Genomic DNA, 15,581 nt, shown 5'->3' on the forward strand with positions numbered 1-15,581 from the left:
CAAAATGTATCGCCAATCTGATTTCTGAACAATGCTTTCGCACACTCTGAGCTATTTTTTTTCCCAGCATTTGGAATTCTATTTACAAAAATCCAAAATTGCTTCTAGATTCTTCTCCTCCATGACCACCCTATTATTCAAGCACTTGTCTAACAGACACAAGCATTTCTTTCTCTGATAGAAACTGGAACCTGAAATGAATGAACACGGAGAAAATAATAGTATTTTAACTTCTGATTTTATTCTTTTCCCCTCAAATGAACAGGTAACAAAGCACTGTTTGTATTCAAAGCAAAAGGCAGGGCCTCCTTTTCTCTTCTTTCACAGAGTGCCAGAAAATGTAAACAATATTTAGGTTGAACTTCTGAGTCCTCTGAATCTTCTGTCAGCCTTCAGAACAACATTCGTGTGTTTGTTTATACCAACATTTAACAGCATAAAGAGTGAAACAAGCAAATGGTCTGAGGCATTCATAGGAAGTGTTCAGATTGTGATACAGTCTTGTACTGGTATGGTTTTAGTCTGACAAAGAAAAACACTGCTTTAGGAAGTGGGTCATGTGGGTGTATAAGTGCTTCGTAGATAGGCCGGATAGGCCGTGGTTCTGGTCCGAGTACCACTGAAACACAAAGGGAAGAAATTTATTTTATTTCTGCAACCCCACAGTGCATCCGGCTTTGACTTTTTTGTCCTCTCAGAACCTGGCAAGTTTTCTAATATTACTAAGAATACTTGCATAAATAAAATAATTTACATGTATACATGAAGAACAAGAAGATTTAAAGCCCTTTTACTAACTTTCACCATTGTTTCACATTTTTAAAACCTATATGTGAGATCGCATTGGGGTGGTTGAGCTTTCACAGTGGCCAGCACCCCGGGATTCCGAGCCTGGGTTCCAGAACTGGGGTGCTGGGTTGGTTACTTTGAATTTCCAGAGCTTGGTTTCCTCATTTGAAAAATGAGGGGGTTGGATTTCACTTCCTCTAAGGCACCTTCTAGCTAAAAAATTCCATGAAGCTTTTAGCCTCTGAATCTAATTCCTCTCTATTGTAGAAAATCCATAATACGTATAACCATAAACATCCTTCATAGGAGTTAAAAATAGTATTATTAAAAAAAACCAGGGAGATGGTATTATGGATTTAAATTTTATTGCTGGAGAGAAGTCAGTAAGATGATTTTCACTGAATAAAGTTGGCTAGTGGTTATTGATGTAATACTATATTCTTATGAGTTGAATGCACTTTAGGAGTCACAGTTTAAAAAATGGTAAAGGGGATAAAAAAAGACCAGAAAAGTCTCACCTCACCCTCTGTAAATTATTTTAAGAAGCCAAATTTCTGAAAGAAGGAGGGTTTCCTTTTCTAGGTTCTTGTGCAACATAAGCAAGTGAGGGAAAAGTGGAGAAGGGGGATGGAACCACCAAGGATTGTCTCCCTCGACTTGGGTTTTGCCTTATTTTCCTCTCTGTCTCCATTTCCCACTCCTCAAGCAACTGGATTTCACAGCTAGCTCATTCATTCATTCAGTCAGTGAAAATATGAGCTTCTGTGGTGGGCCAAGTACATGTCAGGCATTGAAAACACAGAGATAAAAGGATTCTCTAGCTCTGAGTGGAACCGCATGATTTCTGGGAGCCTCTGAGGTCTCTGATAGCCTTCTGTGATGGCTTCTTACTGAATAAACAGAATCTTCTGGGTGCTTTGAGGTTTTACAGGGATTTGAAGCACGAAGCTGCACTCAGTATGCAGGACCATAGAACTGTTGGATATTTGAGCTAGAAGAGACTCTAATCTTGTGGAAGCCTTTATTTAATATATGACTTGACTGGCAAAGGTGGCGTGGCTTGCCTATTGTCCCTCAGGAAGTTCATGGAAGATCCAAGAGTCATTTGCTAATGTTCTGCCTACTCTACTGAATAGCCTTCTTGTCAGGTTTTAGCAAAAAAAAAAAAAGGAGAAGAAGAAGTGTCTTCCTTTTAGCTTAGGGGTCTAAAGCCATCAACCTGAATAAAACAAAATTATGTACCATTGCCTGGAAATCCACTTGTGCATTAACCAGAGCTTTAGCAATCTGCGCTGAGTTTTGAAAGTGCACATTATCTGCAACAAAGAGAGAGAGTTAAAGTGCTGCTAAATACCAGAAAGCAGAGTGACAATGTACTGCCTGGAAATGAACACCAACAATTGTCTAGTCATGCAGTTGACATTGTCAGCAGTGAGTAATCACACTCGCTTATGGAAATGTCCCTGACTCTTAGGTACTGACCCTGAGCACAGGCATAGGAGGATGCTTAATGTTTCTTAAACAAAGTGATGCTGGCTCAGTATTTTTATGTGTAAGAGTCTTGCTTAAACCTCACCATCTGCTGTTCCGTGGATGAGAAGATAGTCTACATTTCTGAAATATTCTGCTCTTGCCATCACAGTTGAATTCTGGAAAAGGGGAAAAATTAACATTTTAGTTGCTGCAAGTTCTAATAGAAAACTAGCTAAATCATTGTGCAATGGACTTAGCACCAATACTGAAATTATGTATTGCTTTGGTTGATAAATATTTAAGAGTCAGAGCAACACATTTTCATCATCATTTGCATTACTTCCATCTGATTCTTAGTTTGAAAAACTGAAAGTTTATGTGTCATATGTTACATATGAGTGAGACCTTAGGCATAAACGATGCCCGCTCAAGCTGTGTAGGGGTTGGGGGTGGGGAGGAGGATGAGGAAAGAAAAAGTAGAATCCAAAGGGAGTTAATTCCTTCTAGTAAGGTGTTTTACAGCTGACAAAAGATCATCATATTTGCTTCTGGACCCAGCAGAAGTATAAACTCTGAATGACTGGTTTACAATTATTTAGCACATATGAAATAAATTAATGACCTAAATAAAACAGAAAATGCTTACTTTATAGTGGTTGAGATTATCATCCTTTGTTGGGAGGCCCATGAATCGCTCTGTGTAGATAGATGCTGTAAAATATGTAAGAACATGAGGTTTGCATGTGATAACTCAGGCAGGATAGTGAATGTATTAGTCTCTCAGTCTGATTTCTTGCATCCCTGCTAGGTTCCTGTCCATGGAATTCTCCACTGGAGTGGGTAGCCATTCCCTTCTCCAGGGGATCCTCCCAATATAGGGATCGAAACTCTGATCTCCTCCATTGCAGGTAGATTCTTTACTGTCTGAGCCAGCTCCTCAATCTCCCAGGGGAAGCTGCTGAGGAAAGGTCTTGCTTTCCTTTCTGTAATGCTCCACCCTAGTCATTTGCTCTGCTAGCTGTCTCAACAAGCCTGGAGAAGAGATACAGGAGAAGATTATGGAAACAGGAGCACCTAACAATAGAATGGACAGCTCTTCAGTTTCTTCACTTCTGCCCAAAGTTCTTTGATGGGGGAAATGTTGAGCTAGGAATGACCTCATTACATTTTAAAAGAAATCACAAATGCAGCCACCTCTAGTACTCTCATTGGTCTCTTAATTTGGGATAGAAATATGTCCCCCAACTCCTCCTCACCTCCCAACACACTTTTTTCCTCTGAATAAAGATTCCCAAGCCACAATTGCCTTATTTTCACCTCAACACAGGGAAGAGGATCTAATGAAAGCTAATTTTTGTGCATTTATTATAATTAATTCCAAATAGTCATCCTGCATTGATGTTAATCATAAAAATAGGCACTTGGAAGGTATACTTCTCGAACAAAGTTTTTGTTTCTTTGACTCCTGGAGTAATGTATCAGGCAGCTGCAAACTGTTGTGCGGTGGTGAATTACTTGGCTTGGCCTGATTTTCCCTAAGAACTGCTTAAAAGCCAGTTTGGCTGCACCTGTGTGTCTGCAAAAACAGAGTTAGCTCTGATTTTTAAAGATTTGGTTTATCAGGGTGCACAAGGTTTCTAGGAGAATAACATTCATTGGGTTTTGGAAAAGTCCTTTCTCGTCTTAAGATTTCTTTGATTGTTGCAACATGATTATAATGAATCATATAAATAACCTCATTTATAGATTATATTTTTCCCAGTGATGCTGGGGTGAATTTTACTGCATAATTTGTTTTCCTAGCAACCTTAAATATAGAGTAATTATGTGTTAAATGTTTTTGCAGCAACATTTATGAAATGTTTCCATACCGTAATATTCCCAGCTGGAGACCGGAGCCACAGCTATCCCACATTTGAAAAGACCAGTTCCTGAAGCAAGGGCCAGCGATGAAACATAACCTCCATAGGACTGTAGAGACATTGTTAGGAGTCAGTCCCAGATTCACTCTCCTAAACTCTCCAACACATTTGCATAATGATTCGACTCACAATAAGTGCTGATGGGAGCTGGGGAATATGGATTGGGTAGATTAAATGTCTATCTTGCACTCTTGGCAATAAGTCCCAATAATTCCATCCTAGTCAATTACAAATACCTGGTGTGCTGATCAGAATATGGAGGGGGGCAGTTTAAGAGATAGATACAACTGCAATTTTTCTGCAAGAATGTCTTTACCCATGCCTCTATGTTTTTCCAACCAGGACCTTGCTATGGCAAAAGCAGAATTTTACTCTTAAAAAGTGCACACAAAAAAAGATCTTTTCCAAATGTAAAAGCAAGATACATTCCACAATGTACAACAGTAATGTGAGGCAAAACTTATATCTGTGTATTTACTTAATCTGTTTTCAAAAGAGAACATCAAGGGAACAACACAAGAACCTCTTATGTAGCTTTGATGGCCAGAGTTTGTATATATGTATTCTGTTTTGAGGATTTCTGGCATAGCAGCTCAAAGAGGAAAAGCCATTGGTGCCTTAACAAATCTTGCTTGCCCCTACTACCTCAGGGAACACAAACACAAAAGGAGATACAAATTGCAGAGTCTGAAGCAGGTTTAGCACTCATCATTTTCTTTACCAGGGAATCGGTAGGTGATTCAGAAATGTGACCCTGATAACAGAAGGAGATGTGTGTCTGTGTCACTTGGAAATTTGAACCTTTTCCTGAAAATGAAGAAATGAACAGACAACTTCATAATAAAGCTGCATCTTCCCCCAGAAGGCAAATTTTGTCTACCTGTTGGGAGAGAGATGCTTCCTCTGGGCACATGGATTAAGCAATGTCCTGGATTAGGCATACTCCCACCCTCACCCCCACCAATGTCTGTGCTAGATTAGGATGTGATTATTCTTGCCGCAACACAGGAACGTCCCTACAAATCAAAAGAGGACAATATGGCTCTCTAACTAAGGGGGTGCCTTGTTATTACCACAAACTTCTGGGAATGATCTGCCCTCAGGTCAGGAGAGATCATATCATCTTTTGCCACAGAAAAGTCAGTCTTAAGAGAGGGTGGGAGTGAGAGCCCTACAGAGCAAGGGAGAGACAGAAGACAGATGCAGTGAAATCAGGCAGCAGGTCAGTGGCCGGGGTCTAGTCTTAATCCATGAAGTACGTGGCCCGCAGGGATCAGCTAAAGCCTCTTGCTGAATTCAATTGTTAGAGAAAGAATGCTCTAACTGGTTTACAGTTTTATGTTTCCATCTCCAGGGAATCTTACTGAGGACCCTTGGCTACAAAACACAGACTAAAAGAGGCAGCTCCAATTATACCGTGGCCTCCTTTCATTATACTTGGAGGAGAACTAAAACGTATTTTAATAGAGGAAAAATATATTTTAAAAACAAAAGAAAAATGTGGGTTTTAAAATCATTTTGATAAGTGAAAATTCTCATCAGGATCAAACTTTTACTTATAAAAATAATCTGTTTGGATTAGTAGGTTAGCAACAACTATTACTGAAATGAAAGATTTCTTCTTCGTTCTTAATTTTAGATTTAAATGCATGTAGAGGAAGCCTGAGTCCTTTAGAAATTTGATCGTTTATGGTTTAATTGGAAAAGTATGTTCACTGCAGATTATAATACTGGGTTCTGCTTCTCCTCTTGTACGCCCCATAACACAAAATAGCACAGAATGATATTTGAAATTAGAGCATTTGCATATAGTAAAAAGGGTTTTGAACATCTCTGTCCCAAATCCTAGAAATTATAAAAATATTAATCTGTATTTGTTCACTGATTAGATAAGAGTATGGTATCTGAACAAAATCTTCAGCTTTTCGATATGAACACATTGTCTCCAGAAATTTGTAAAATCAAAACTAGTATAGCAGCAGCACAACAAAAGAAGGTGTACTTTAAATTCTCAGGCAGCTTAGAAAAGCTGTTTCTATTGTAGAAATAAAGAGAGGGAAAAAAAAAAAAAAAACACACCCGAGTTGACTTTTTTCTGCTCTCCCATGGGTGGGGCTCCAAGGCAGAGTGGGTGGATGCAGTAAGAAAAGAACCCACGGAGCAGATTGGCCATGAGAATTCTAGAATTTTGTCCTTTGCACTTAGATGCCTTGCCATTTTGTTTAAATGAAGGATATCTTTAAAAACTTTCTTAGAAGGGCACAGAATTTTGAGGGATTTATGGAACAGTATTCTGATGGGAGCTATAAATCAGACTGGACTATTTTGCCTACAGGCAATAATAATAACTAGTTAACATTTGTAGGGCTAAGGTCATTGCGACAGTCTTTGTGGTCCTACAGGCTCTGTCTCCTTTCTCCCCTATCCCATCTCTCTTTGCTCACTGGCTCTCTTAGTGTTCTTTGAACTCTCCAAGCATGATCTAGCCCCAGGACTTCTGCAAATGCCACCACCCCCTGCTTGGAATTTCCTTGTCTCCACAATTGGCATGGCTTACTTCCTTCCTTTTTCAAGTCTTAACTCCAAAAAAAAAAAAAAAAGTCTCACCTGTCCTTCTAATCTAAAACTGCATCAACTTTGTATGATGCTCCATACTCCTTTCTTGTTTTGCTTTCCTCCATTGCACCAATCGTTATTTAACATTTTATCTGTGCTATTTATTTATCTTGCTTATTGCCTTTCTCCCCAACCATTCCCAACTTGATAAACGTAGAGATTTTTGTCCATCTTGTTAATGAATGTCGCCCCTAGCACTGAGGATGCAATCTGAAACACATTGGGAATAGAATCAATTTTTGTTTAATATATGACTTTCCTATTAACTCATCTAACTCTCATAGTGACTTGGTGGGGAAATTATTGTTGCATTTCATGACGAGGAAACTGAGGCTCAGAATAAATTTAGAGTAAGCGGTAGAGCTGAGACTCAACTGCAGGACATCTGACAACAAGCTACTTCCTCTATATCCCTATATTAGAGCAACCTTGTTCGGAAGTTTTAAGTTCAGAGTCTACTGTAGTCTCATTAGAGGTGCATTTGTCCTACTTTTACATCGTTGATCACACATAGCAATTCAAATTGCTTATAATTAGTCACTGGGAGAGAAAGGAACTAAGATTAAATCATGAACTAATGCTTATTCAACACCACCTGGCTAGGTCTATAGTAACAAAGCAAAGCCCATAAATGAGGTTGTTATTCTAATAATTTAGCAAAACCCCTGCTGCTCTTCAATTGTCACAATAATCGCTTTAATTTTTCTTCATATAAATCAAGGTTTTTCAACCTTGGCACTATTGACATTGGGGGCTGGATAATTATTTTCTCTTGGAGGCTGTCCTGTGCATTGTGGGACATTTGACAGCATCTCTGGCCTCTACTCACTAGATGCTAGTAGCACTCCCCCAGTTCCGACAACCAAGTGTCTCCAGACATTGCCAAAGGTCCCCTGAGTGGCAAAATTGCCCAGGTCAGAACCACTGTCAGAGCAGACACTTCCTAAGCATAGTGCTGAGTACGTAGTACATAGTACATATCTATTACGTAGCTAAAAACCAGGCTACTAGAATTTAGTTTGTGTGCCAGAAAAATGAAAGGGTACAATGAAAATGCCTTCTCTCCCCTTCTTAATCTGGATAATGGAGGGAAATGTATGATTTGTAACTTACTGACCAACTGGCCAAAGAAAAACTTGTGTAGTTAGCTTTAGTGTATTTCTCAGTTTAGCAAGGTGTCTAATACTTTGTGGAAACAGATGTTTACAGAACACAGTAATAGGTAAACAAACCCAAATGGTCATTCTCAACATCTTTCTCTTTCCCTTCTCCAATTTCCCATAGGTCTCTGCTTATTATATTATAAAAGAACACACAAAACTATGACCTATTTTTGCCCCTTTCTTCACTGCATAAATTCAGGCCCTTGGTATTTGTTGCCAATATTATATCCCTCCTAATCCTTTGAACCACTCCCTCTCCCGACATCAGGCCATTCTTCATTCTGCAGCCAAGAGTATCTTCCTAAGACTCCAGTTTCACTCCCTATTGATTTCAAGACCACTTCTCAAAGAGGTATCCATGGAATCAAACACTTTTTGGTAATACTATATTAAAAAAAAATAACAGATTTCTTTACTGTTCTTCATGGAACCTATATGCACTATTATATAGAGTTCATAATTTACCAAATTATTAGACCAGAGAACGTTTGCCCCAGATTTCATGGTATGACACATTGGAGGAACGTTAACTTACAGGATTAAATTCAGCTTAAACAGCCTCATAGATATGTGAGATGGCGAATACTGCGCTAAGCATTTGAGAAACAAAGTTGAAAGACAAAGTCCATTCTACTGATGAGCTTACATCCTTGTGAGAGAAAACAATGTACAAATAAGATAAAACAGTAATTTCTATAAGAGCAGTAATAAAGAGCTATTGGAGCATACAAAGGTCATATCTGAGTTGGGTCTTAAAAGAATAAGTAGAAATTTTGCATTTTGGAGAGAGGAAGACATGGGGCACGGAAGAAGAGGATGATCACTGAGGTGCATGAAACGGGCATGATTGACTCATGGGAACAAGGAGACACAGACAAATCAAATTATTCATAAGGTGTGGGCAGAAGTAGAGGGAGATGAGACTGAAAAAGTAGGTTGCAATCAGATTGCCAAGGGCCTTGCATGCAAGTAAATGTGTCTGGGCACTAGGCTGAAGTCAGCAGGTAGGCCTAGAATATATATGAGCAATACAAGCAAAAAAGCAACATGGAAAGAATTGTGTTTTAGAACAATAATTTCATCAGCAACATTGGCGCTTATGAAACTAAAGCAAGGAGGCTAGTTAAGGGACAATTGCAAGATTTAAACCTGTACCTCCCAACCTATGGTCCATGCAAGTGGACTTTCATACTCCACTCTGGAGTACAGAATCAGAAGCTCTGGTGTGAGGGCCCTGCTTTCACACGTTCTCCAGGTGATGCTTATATAAGCTAAGGTTGGAGAAGCTCTGGTTAAAATTACATATAAAGAAACTTGAACTAAAATAATGTCAGTGAGGATGATGAGAATAGACTCAGATATATGGAGGCAGAATTGACAGAATTTACTAATCAATAGAATATTGGAGTCAGGGAGCTGGAGAAGTTGAAAGCATCTCTAGAGTTGAAAGCATCTCACCAATTTGGGTGACTTGGTATACGCTGTGCATGCTCAGTGGCTTCAGTCGTGTCTGACTCTTTGCAACCCTATGGACTGTAACCCGCCAGGCCACTCTGCCCATGGGATTCTCCAGGCTAGAATACTGTAGTGGGTCACCATGCCCTCTTCCAGGGGATCTTTCCAAACCTGTGTTTCCTGCATCTCCAGTATATAGGCAGATTCTTTACCAATGAGCCACCTGGGAAGCTCAGGTATGTGGTAAGGTCCTTATTAAAGATGAAGATTTGTTTTAAAGTAGACTATAATCTGTCTAGGGCTTCCCTGGTGGCTCAGTGGTAAAGAATACACTTACCAGTGCAGGAGATGTGGGTTCAACCCTGGGGTTGGGAATATCCCCTGGAGAAGGAAATAGCAACCACTCCAATATTCTTGCTTGGAAAATCGCATGGAGAGAGGAGCCTGGCAGGTTATGGTCCAAGGGGCCGCAAAAAGAGTCAGACATGACTTAGAGACCGAACACCACCAACATAGTATGTTTAACTTCAGGAAGTTAAGCTTGAGGCCTCGGTAAGACATTTGGGAAACATGATCAGCAGGCATTTGAAATGTGGCGCTCAGAAGAGAGAGGTGGGGCTAGTGGCAGGCATCTGGCAGTTGGCCTCATCTTTGAAACCATGTGGATTTCCCCAAGAAAGTGAGGAACAATGAGAATCAAGACCAGATCCAGAAGAACACCAACATTTAAAGGATGAATAGAGTATAATGGTCACAGAAACAGAAAACTCAGAGGAGAAACATGTTACAGAGTCATGGATAAAGCCCACTCTCCTTCAGGTGATGAGTGGGTTTCTTAAATCATCTACATACGTGGTTCTCTACCAAAGTACTTCAACCTAGAATGTTCTAGAAATGAAATTAAAAGTTCACTCTATGGTTATTTCAAAGCCTGAAGTAAAAGCAAAGTGAGAAATGTTCATGATTATAAGTAAGTCTTCAGTTCAAAATGCGAATCTTTCAAGAATTTACTTTGGGAAATTTTATAAAAATGGATGGTAAGAAAAGTCTTATCTGAAATGTTTCACTATAAGATATTTCATTTATTTCCACCCATTTGAATTCCATTCTGTTTTGATACTTAACACTTGATAGTTTTAAGAAGGACCAAATGGCTCGAAGTAACAACTTTTTACAAATTCATAACAGCTCTTCATCTGGTCACTGAGCTGAGAGGAATCCTGCAGATTTCCTTCAATATTGGGTTTCATTCCCTCCATCTTGTGCAGGCCGCTCTCAGAAAACAGCCAAGAAAAACAACCCAAGCACAAATGGCTGCAAATTGACTTGCAAATGTACAAATTCAGACCAAAAAGTGAAACAGGAAATCTTCTTTGAAGGGTGATTATCATAATTTATAATAGGCGATTCTAAACTCTTTCCCATAATTCTCTGAACTTTCCAGTGACTTTATTGCCCAAGACTGGTAAATGTCGCCACTTTCTTTCAGTATGTATTTAGAAAACCGGTATAGTTTCCCAAACTTGAGAAATGATTTCCACGACCTATAACTAGTAATAAATAATTATTTCTTCCAGTTAGCAGAAATTAACATTAGTTCAGGGAAAAAAATTTGATTACAAAAATAAGAATCAAATAGCCAAGATATGACTAGGATAGACTGGGTCCTAAGGAATTTATACTTTGAAATTTCCTGTAATTTTCAACTTTATCTTAGCTTTTCATTAAAATGAAATGATGAAGTATAAAAAATATATTAAGTCTAAAAAAACAAAGGGAATAAAACTTCTGACAAATATGATTCAGTTTTATATACTCTAATGGCTGGAATTAAGTGAAAGAGTATCAATTATGAGTTAATTTTCTATACAAGGGAGAAACAAAATGATTTTTAAAAAAGGAACAAACACTTAAAGCCACCACTTTGAAGCCCAGATTATCCAAATTGACTGTTTCCATTGACAGATCAAATTATGTTGCAACATTAACATTTCATGAGAAATCTTATAAGCGAACACTTTAGAAAATGATGATTGCTGAACCAAATAACAGGCATAAAACATATAAAACAACTCACCCAGCCCCATATGGCTATTCTTTTTTCATCAATGAAACCCATTTCTATGAATTTTCTAAAGTAAAAGAAACAAATTTTTAGAATTTTAAGTGTGTACACATGACATTTACTTCATTACACAAGCATATTTAATCCAAAGATTTAATAGAAACGCTACATTTTCTTTGTTTAAACACATGCATAATAAGGTTGCATTTACAAATAATTAAAATAATATTATCGTTTTCTGCAAAAGATAAAAGGAGCTGTTAAACTCTATGGTACATCTATTGAGTAGTATTCTCATGGCTGTTATGGCCTCCTACCCTAATTGTCCTGGTGAGTTACTTGGGGCTCAGATGAAGAAGCTCATATTCAGCAAATGAATATTGATCGAAAGGGGAAATAATTTTTTAATGCACTGATCAAGTAAATGGTTAGTTCAGGTTCTCAGACTACAGCTACCTGTTTTTGAGTTTGATATTAAATGTAGTTAAATTATTTATAAGTAAAAAAGAGAGAGAGACAGGCTCATAGTAACACCAGAAGACATAGCATTTTGAGTGGGACCAAATTTCCAAATCTGCAGGTTTTGGAAAAAAAAAAAAAAAAAAAGGTTTTTTGTTCCTGTTTTAAATTTTATTAATTTCTTAAGATTTTGTTTGCTTACATGTTAATGTGAAAGAATTTCAATCTAAAATGGGACTGAAAAATAAAAATGAAAAATCGCACACAGGTGCCCTCAGGACTGTGAGAGACTGATTTCCATATATGCCTGATGTACAGAAAACTGATATTACTGAAATTTTCTTAAATGATAGGGAGTTGGCCTCATATCAACCTTGGAAAGTTTTGCTTATGGTTTCCAGAGACCAGAACAAGAAATGACCCAAGTCAGGTTAGTTCTTCAAAATACATTGAATTGAGCTTTGTCTGATGGGACTAGTTTTATCTGCCCAGGGAGTAGTCAAAGTTGGTCTCTGTTTTTGATTTTTTTTTAATTAATTAATTAATTTATTTTTTATTTTACTTTACAATTCTGTATTGGTTTTGCCATACATTGACATGAATCCACCACGGGTGTACATGCGTTCCCAAGACTCTCACTGAACTCTTCCCTCTTTATATTCTCTGCCTATAATACAGCCTATCCCAAACCCTCAATGAACTGGCCTATAGCTATAGTTTGTGAGTCCAGAACTGCAATTCCTCTGCTATACCTGAGTAAACTCATTTTTAAACACTTCTGAGTTTGCCTCATTTTAACCTTTTATTTAAGTTGACACGCATTATAATTGGAGAAGGGCAGGGCAACCCACTCTAATATTCTTGCCTGGAGCATCCCATGGACAGAGGAGCCTGGCAGGCTACAGGCCATAGGGTAGCAAAGAGTTGGACACGACTGAAGCGACTTAGTACACACGCACACATTATAATCACTGTCTCATTTTTGGTCACATCCATCCATGGAAAAATACCTATCCCTCTCTCATTTCATATTTAGATACCCTCTGTTTATCATGTTTTGGACGATTATATGTATCTTTTAGAATATGAACATGATTCATTCAAGCTCCATCACAAAAGACTCTTCATTTGAAATCAAGTTTGAAGACAAATTTCTCCTTAGGAGCAAAGGGCCATGCTTAATGGTGACCTTCAGAAAGTCCTAGGAAACTCTCAGACATCTAAGTGCATTGCTGGTACAAAGCAAGAGTGTTTTGGGCTAATTTACTCCATGCTTACCTGAGGGCTGGTGTTCGAGAGTCATTGCAATTTATTTAGGGAGTGTTTTGATAGAAGAAACTCTCAAAGAAACAGAAGCAGTGGAAGGAAAAAGCAAAGTGAATGAGCCATTACAGAGGCCTGGATGGGACAGTGAAGTAAAAGAAGGGGATGGGACCAAAGTGACACTCATGACCAGAAAAACTCTTTTTTTTTTGGTTGCCTTAAGTGACGTTAATGTCCTTCCTCATTCTTCTCTGGAATTGGGATGGAATGATTTGCGTTAGTTGAATAATGGAATTTCTTAAAGGGATTTCACAGCAACCATTTTGCTTGTTGCATGGATTCAAAATGCACGTTTCTGCTGCACAGAGGAGTTGGGCAGATGCCCGGGACAAACAGATGGGAAGAAGCCCCGTCAGTCACAGCTTACTCGACACTAATTCTGAAGGACACTGAGGCGTCTTCAGGGGAGAAAGGCAGTAGCAAACGGAGAGTTGCTACCTGTGTGGATGTTGTTCACAGTAGGTAGAGAAAACGGGCTGTCAACTGTGGTATTTTGGCAACTCGCCCACAAACTTCAAAAGCCAAATGGAAGAAAAGAAGGTTCACTTTCTTTGTCAAAAAAAAAAAAAAAAAACCCAAACAAAGCAATCTTGCTGCTAGTGCTTGAAGCCAGTTTGAAGCCATAAAATCAATCATGATTTTATGATCTCCCAGAAGCTAGCAATCATATTGCCTTGCATCTGGGGTAAAAGCAAATAACAGGTGATACATGGGAACAGGAAATTCTTAACAGCTCCCTTCCTAGGTTTATTCCAAAAGGATGACATTTACAGGAAATGATAGCGCAATAGTTAACATGGAAATGAAACATTAACACTTAATGTGGCAAGACTAGGTTAAAGGTTAGCTAGATAATCTGAGTACTTTGAGACCAACCAGGCTTTATAAAATTTACCTCCAAAATTCTGAAGAGCTTTCAGGAGGGTTATCAGAAATATTGCCAATAATGTAGTTAAATCAACAAAATGTTAATAACAGGGGAAAAAGCATGTTTTTCTAATTTTGGAGACTGGTCTGAACTTTACAAATTTTCTCTCTTAAAAATAACCCTAGGCTAAAAATCAGTTTGAAACCCTATTGATTGATTATTATTCTATTTTGGAAATGTTTTTATTGGTATCATGTATAACAGTATATTGTTTCTCATATAATTCTTTCTTATCACTATCCCTGAAGTTATATAAAGTTTCAAAATTGTGGGAATGTCTAAAGTGCCAAACTTACCCCAGATGAGCAGATTTGACCCTGTAACTACTGAAGCTTTAAGGGACTCACATGTGTACCACTTGCGAAGGAGACTGAAGAACATAGGGCTCAGTTTTTTTTTTTTCCTTAAGCTTTGACCTCAAATGCATTTCCTTTGGGGCATTCAAAATTTGTGCCGCTGTAGGGCTTTTTTTCCCTGCTTTACTGCATTGAATTTATTTCTCAACCTTGAACAGTATTTACTAGTATTTTCAAATATGTACATATGATTTTTTTGCTATGTAAAAAATTTAGCCTGATTGCATTTCCTAAGAGATTCAAGGAAACAAATTTCATTTTCTTTTTTTTTTTTTAGCAGGAAGAGGTAATTTGAGGACCATGGACAGGGAAGCCTGGTGGACTACGGTCCGTGGGGTTGCAGAATCAGACACAGTTTAGTGACTGGACGACAGCAACAAGAGTTGGAGGACTACCAGAGAGGGATTACAATCCCAAGTCCTCAGGTCAGACATTCAGGGTCTGATTCCTAAAACATTTCTCTGGAAAACATGTGATTGAATTCTTTCCAGAATTATCACTATAAATCTATCCTCTAGCTTTTGTCTTCTCAAAACATCGGGTTTTAAGGCCTCCCTTATACTTTTGCAGAATAATGGTTGCAAGCAAGGTGAAGGCCAAACCCAGTTGGCATCTCCACTGCTGTAGATGCACTTTGCATGGGCCACACAGATAACCCTGTTCACTGAGGTAAATACAGAAAGTTCCGTGTAAGTGCACTGAAAGTTGAGATTGTAAATTGCATGATTTTATACAGAGCATTGTAATTGCATATACTACTTCACCTGCTCTTGAATGGCTGAGTCAATGAGTGAACATATGTCTGATCTATAGTACAAAAATTGAGCACTCAGATGTCCTGTTTTCTACAGACCATTCCTAAAGTCATACAAATTTTTCTGTTAATTGTGAGCCATGTTAATGACTATTAGAATGACTAAAACACGGAAAGAGAGTATTTATCATCTTTCACTATGAATTATTTTTCTACTCTTTTCTGTGAATAATTTTTTTCTCATATTGGGTAAAAATATCCCTTGATGATTAATGATA

General features: G+C 38.2%; 1 protein-coding gene across 3 annotated transcripts in view; it reads right to left on the minus strand.

The window, feature by feature from the left end:
• Window positions 1-219: 219 nt before the first annotated feature.
• The window catches only part of LOC120854855 (fibroblast activation protein alpha), a 75,744-nt gene continuing 60,382 nt past the window's right edge, over window positions 220-15,581 (minus strand). For 2 of the 3 annotated variants that reach the window (XM_040229238.1, XM_040229239.1), the window contains 6 exons: window positions 11,496-11,550; window positions 4,134-4,233; window positions 2,909-2,973; window positions 2,366-2,438; window positions 2,032-2,105; window positions 220-619 (listed from right to left, as the gene is read on the minus strand). In XM_040229238.1, coding sequence (XP_040085172.1) covers window positions 518-619; window positions 2,032-2,105; window positions 2,366-2,438; window positions 2,909-2,973; window positions 4,134-4,233; window positions 11,496-11,550 — 469 coding nt within the window. In that variant the 3' untranslated portion in view covers window positions 220-517. Of the gene's footprint in view, window positions 620-2,031; window positions 2,106-2,365; window positions 2,439-2,908; window positions 2,974-4,133; window positions 4,234-8,498; window positions 8,613-11,495; window positions 11,551-15,581 lie in introns of those variants that run through there. The other variant, XR_005719087.1, reaches the window with a different exon arrangement.

The sequence above is a fragment of the Oryx dammah genome, unplaced genomic scaffold (genome assembly GCF_014754425.2).
Source record: "Oryx dammah isolate SB20612 unplaced genomic scaffold, SCBI_Odam_1.1 HiC_scaffold_27, whole genome shotgun sequence".
In the NCBI taxonomy this organism is placed as follows: domain Eukaryota; kingdom Metazoa; phylum Chordata; class Mammalia; order Artiodactyla; family Bovidae; genus Oryx; species Oryx dammah.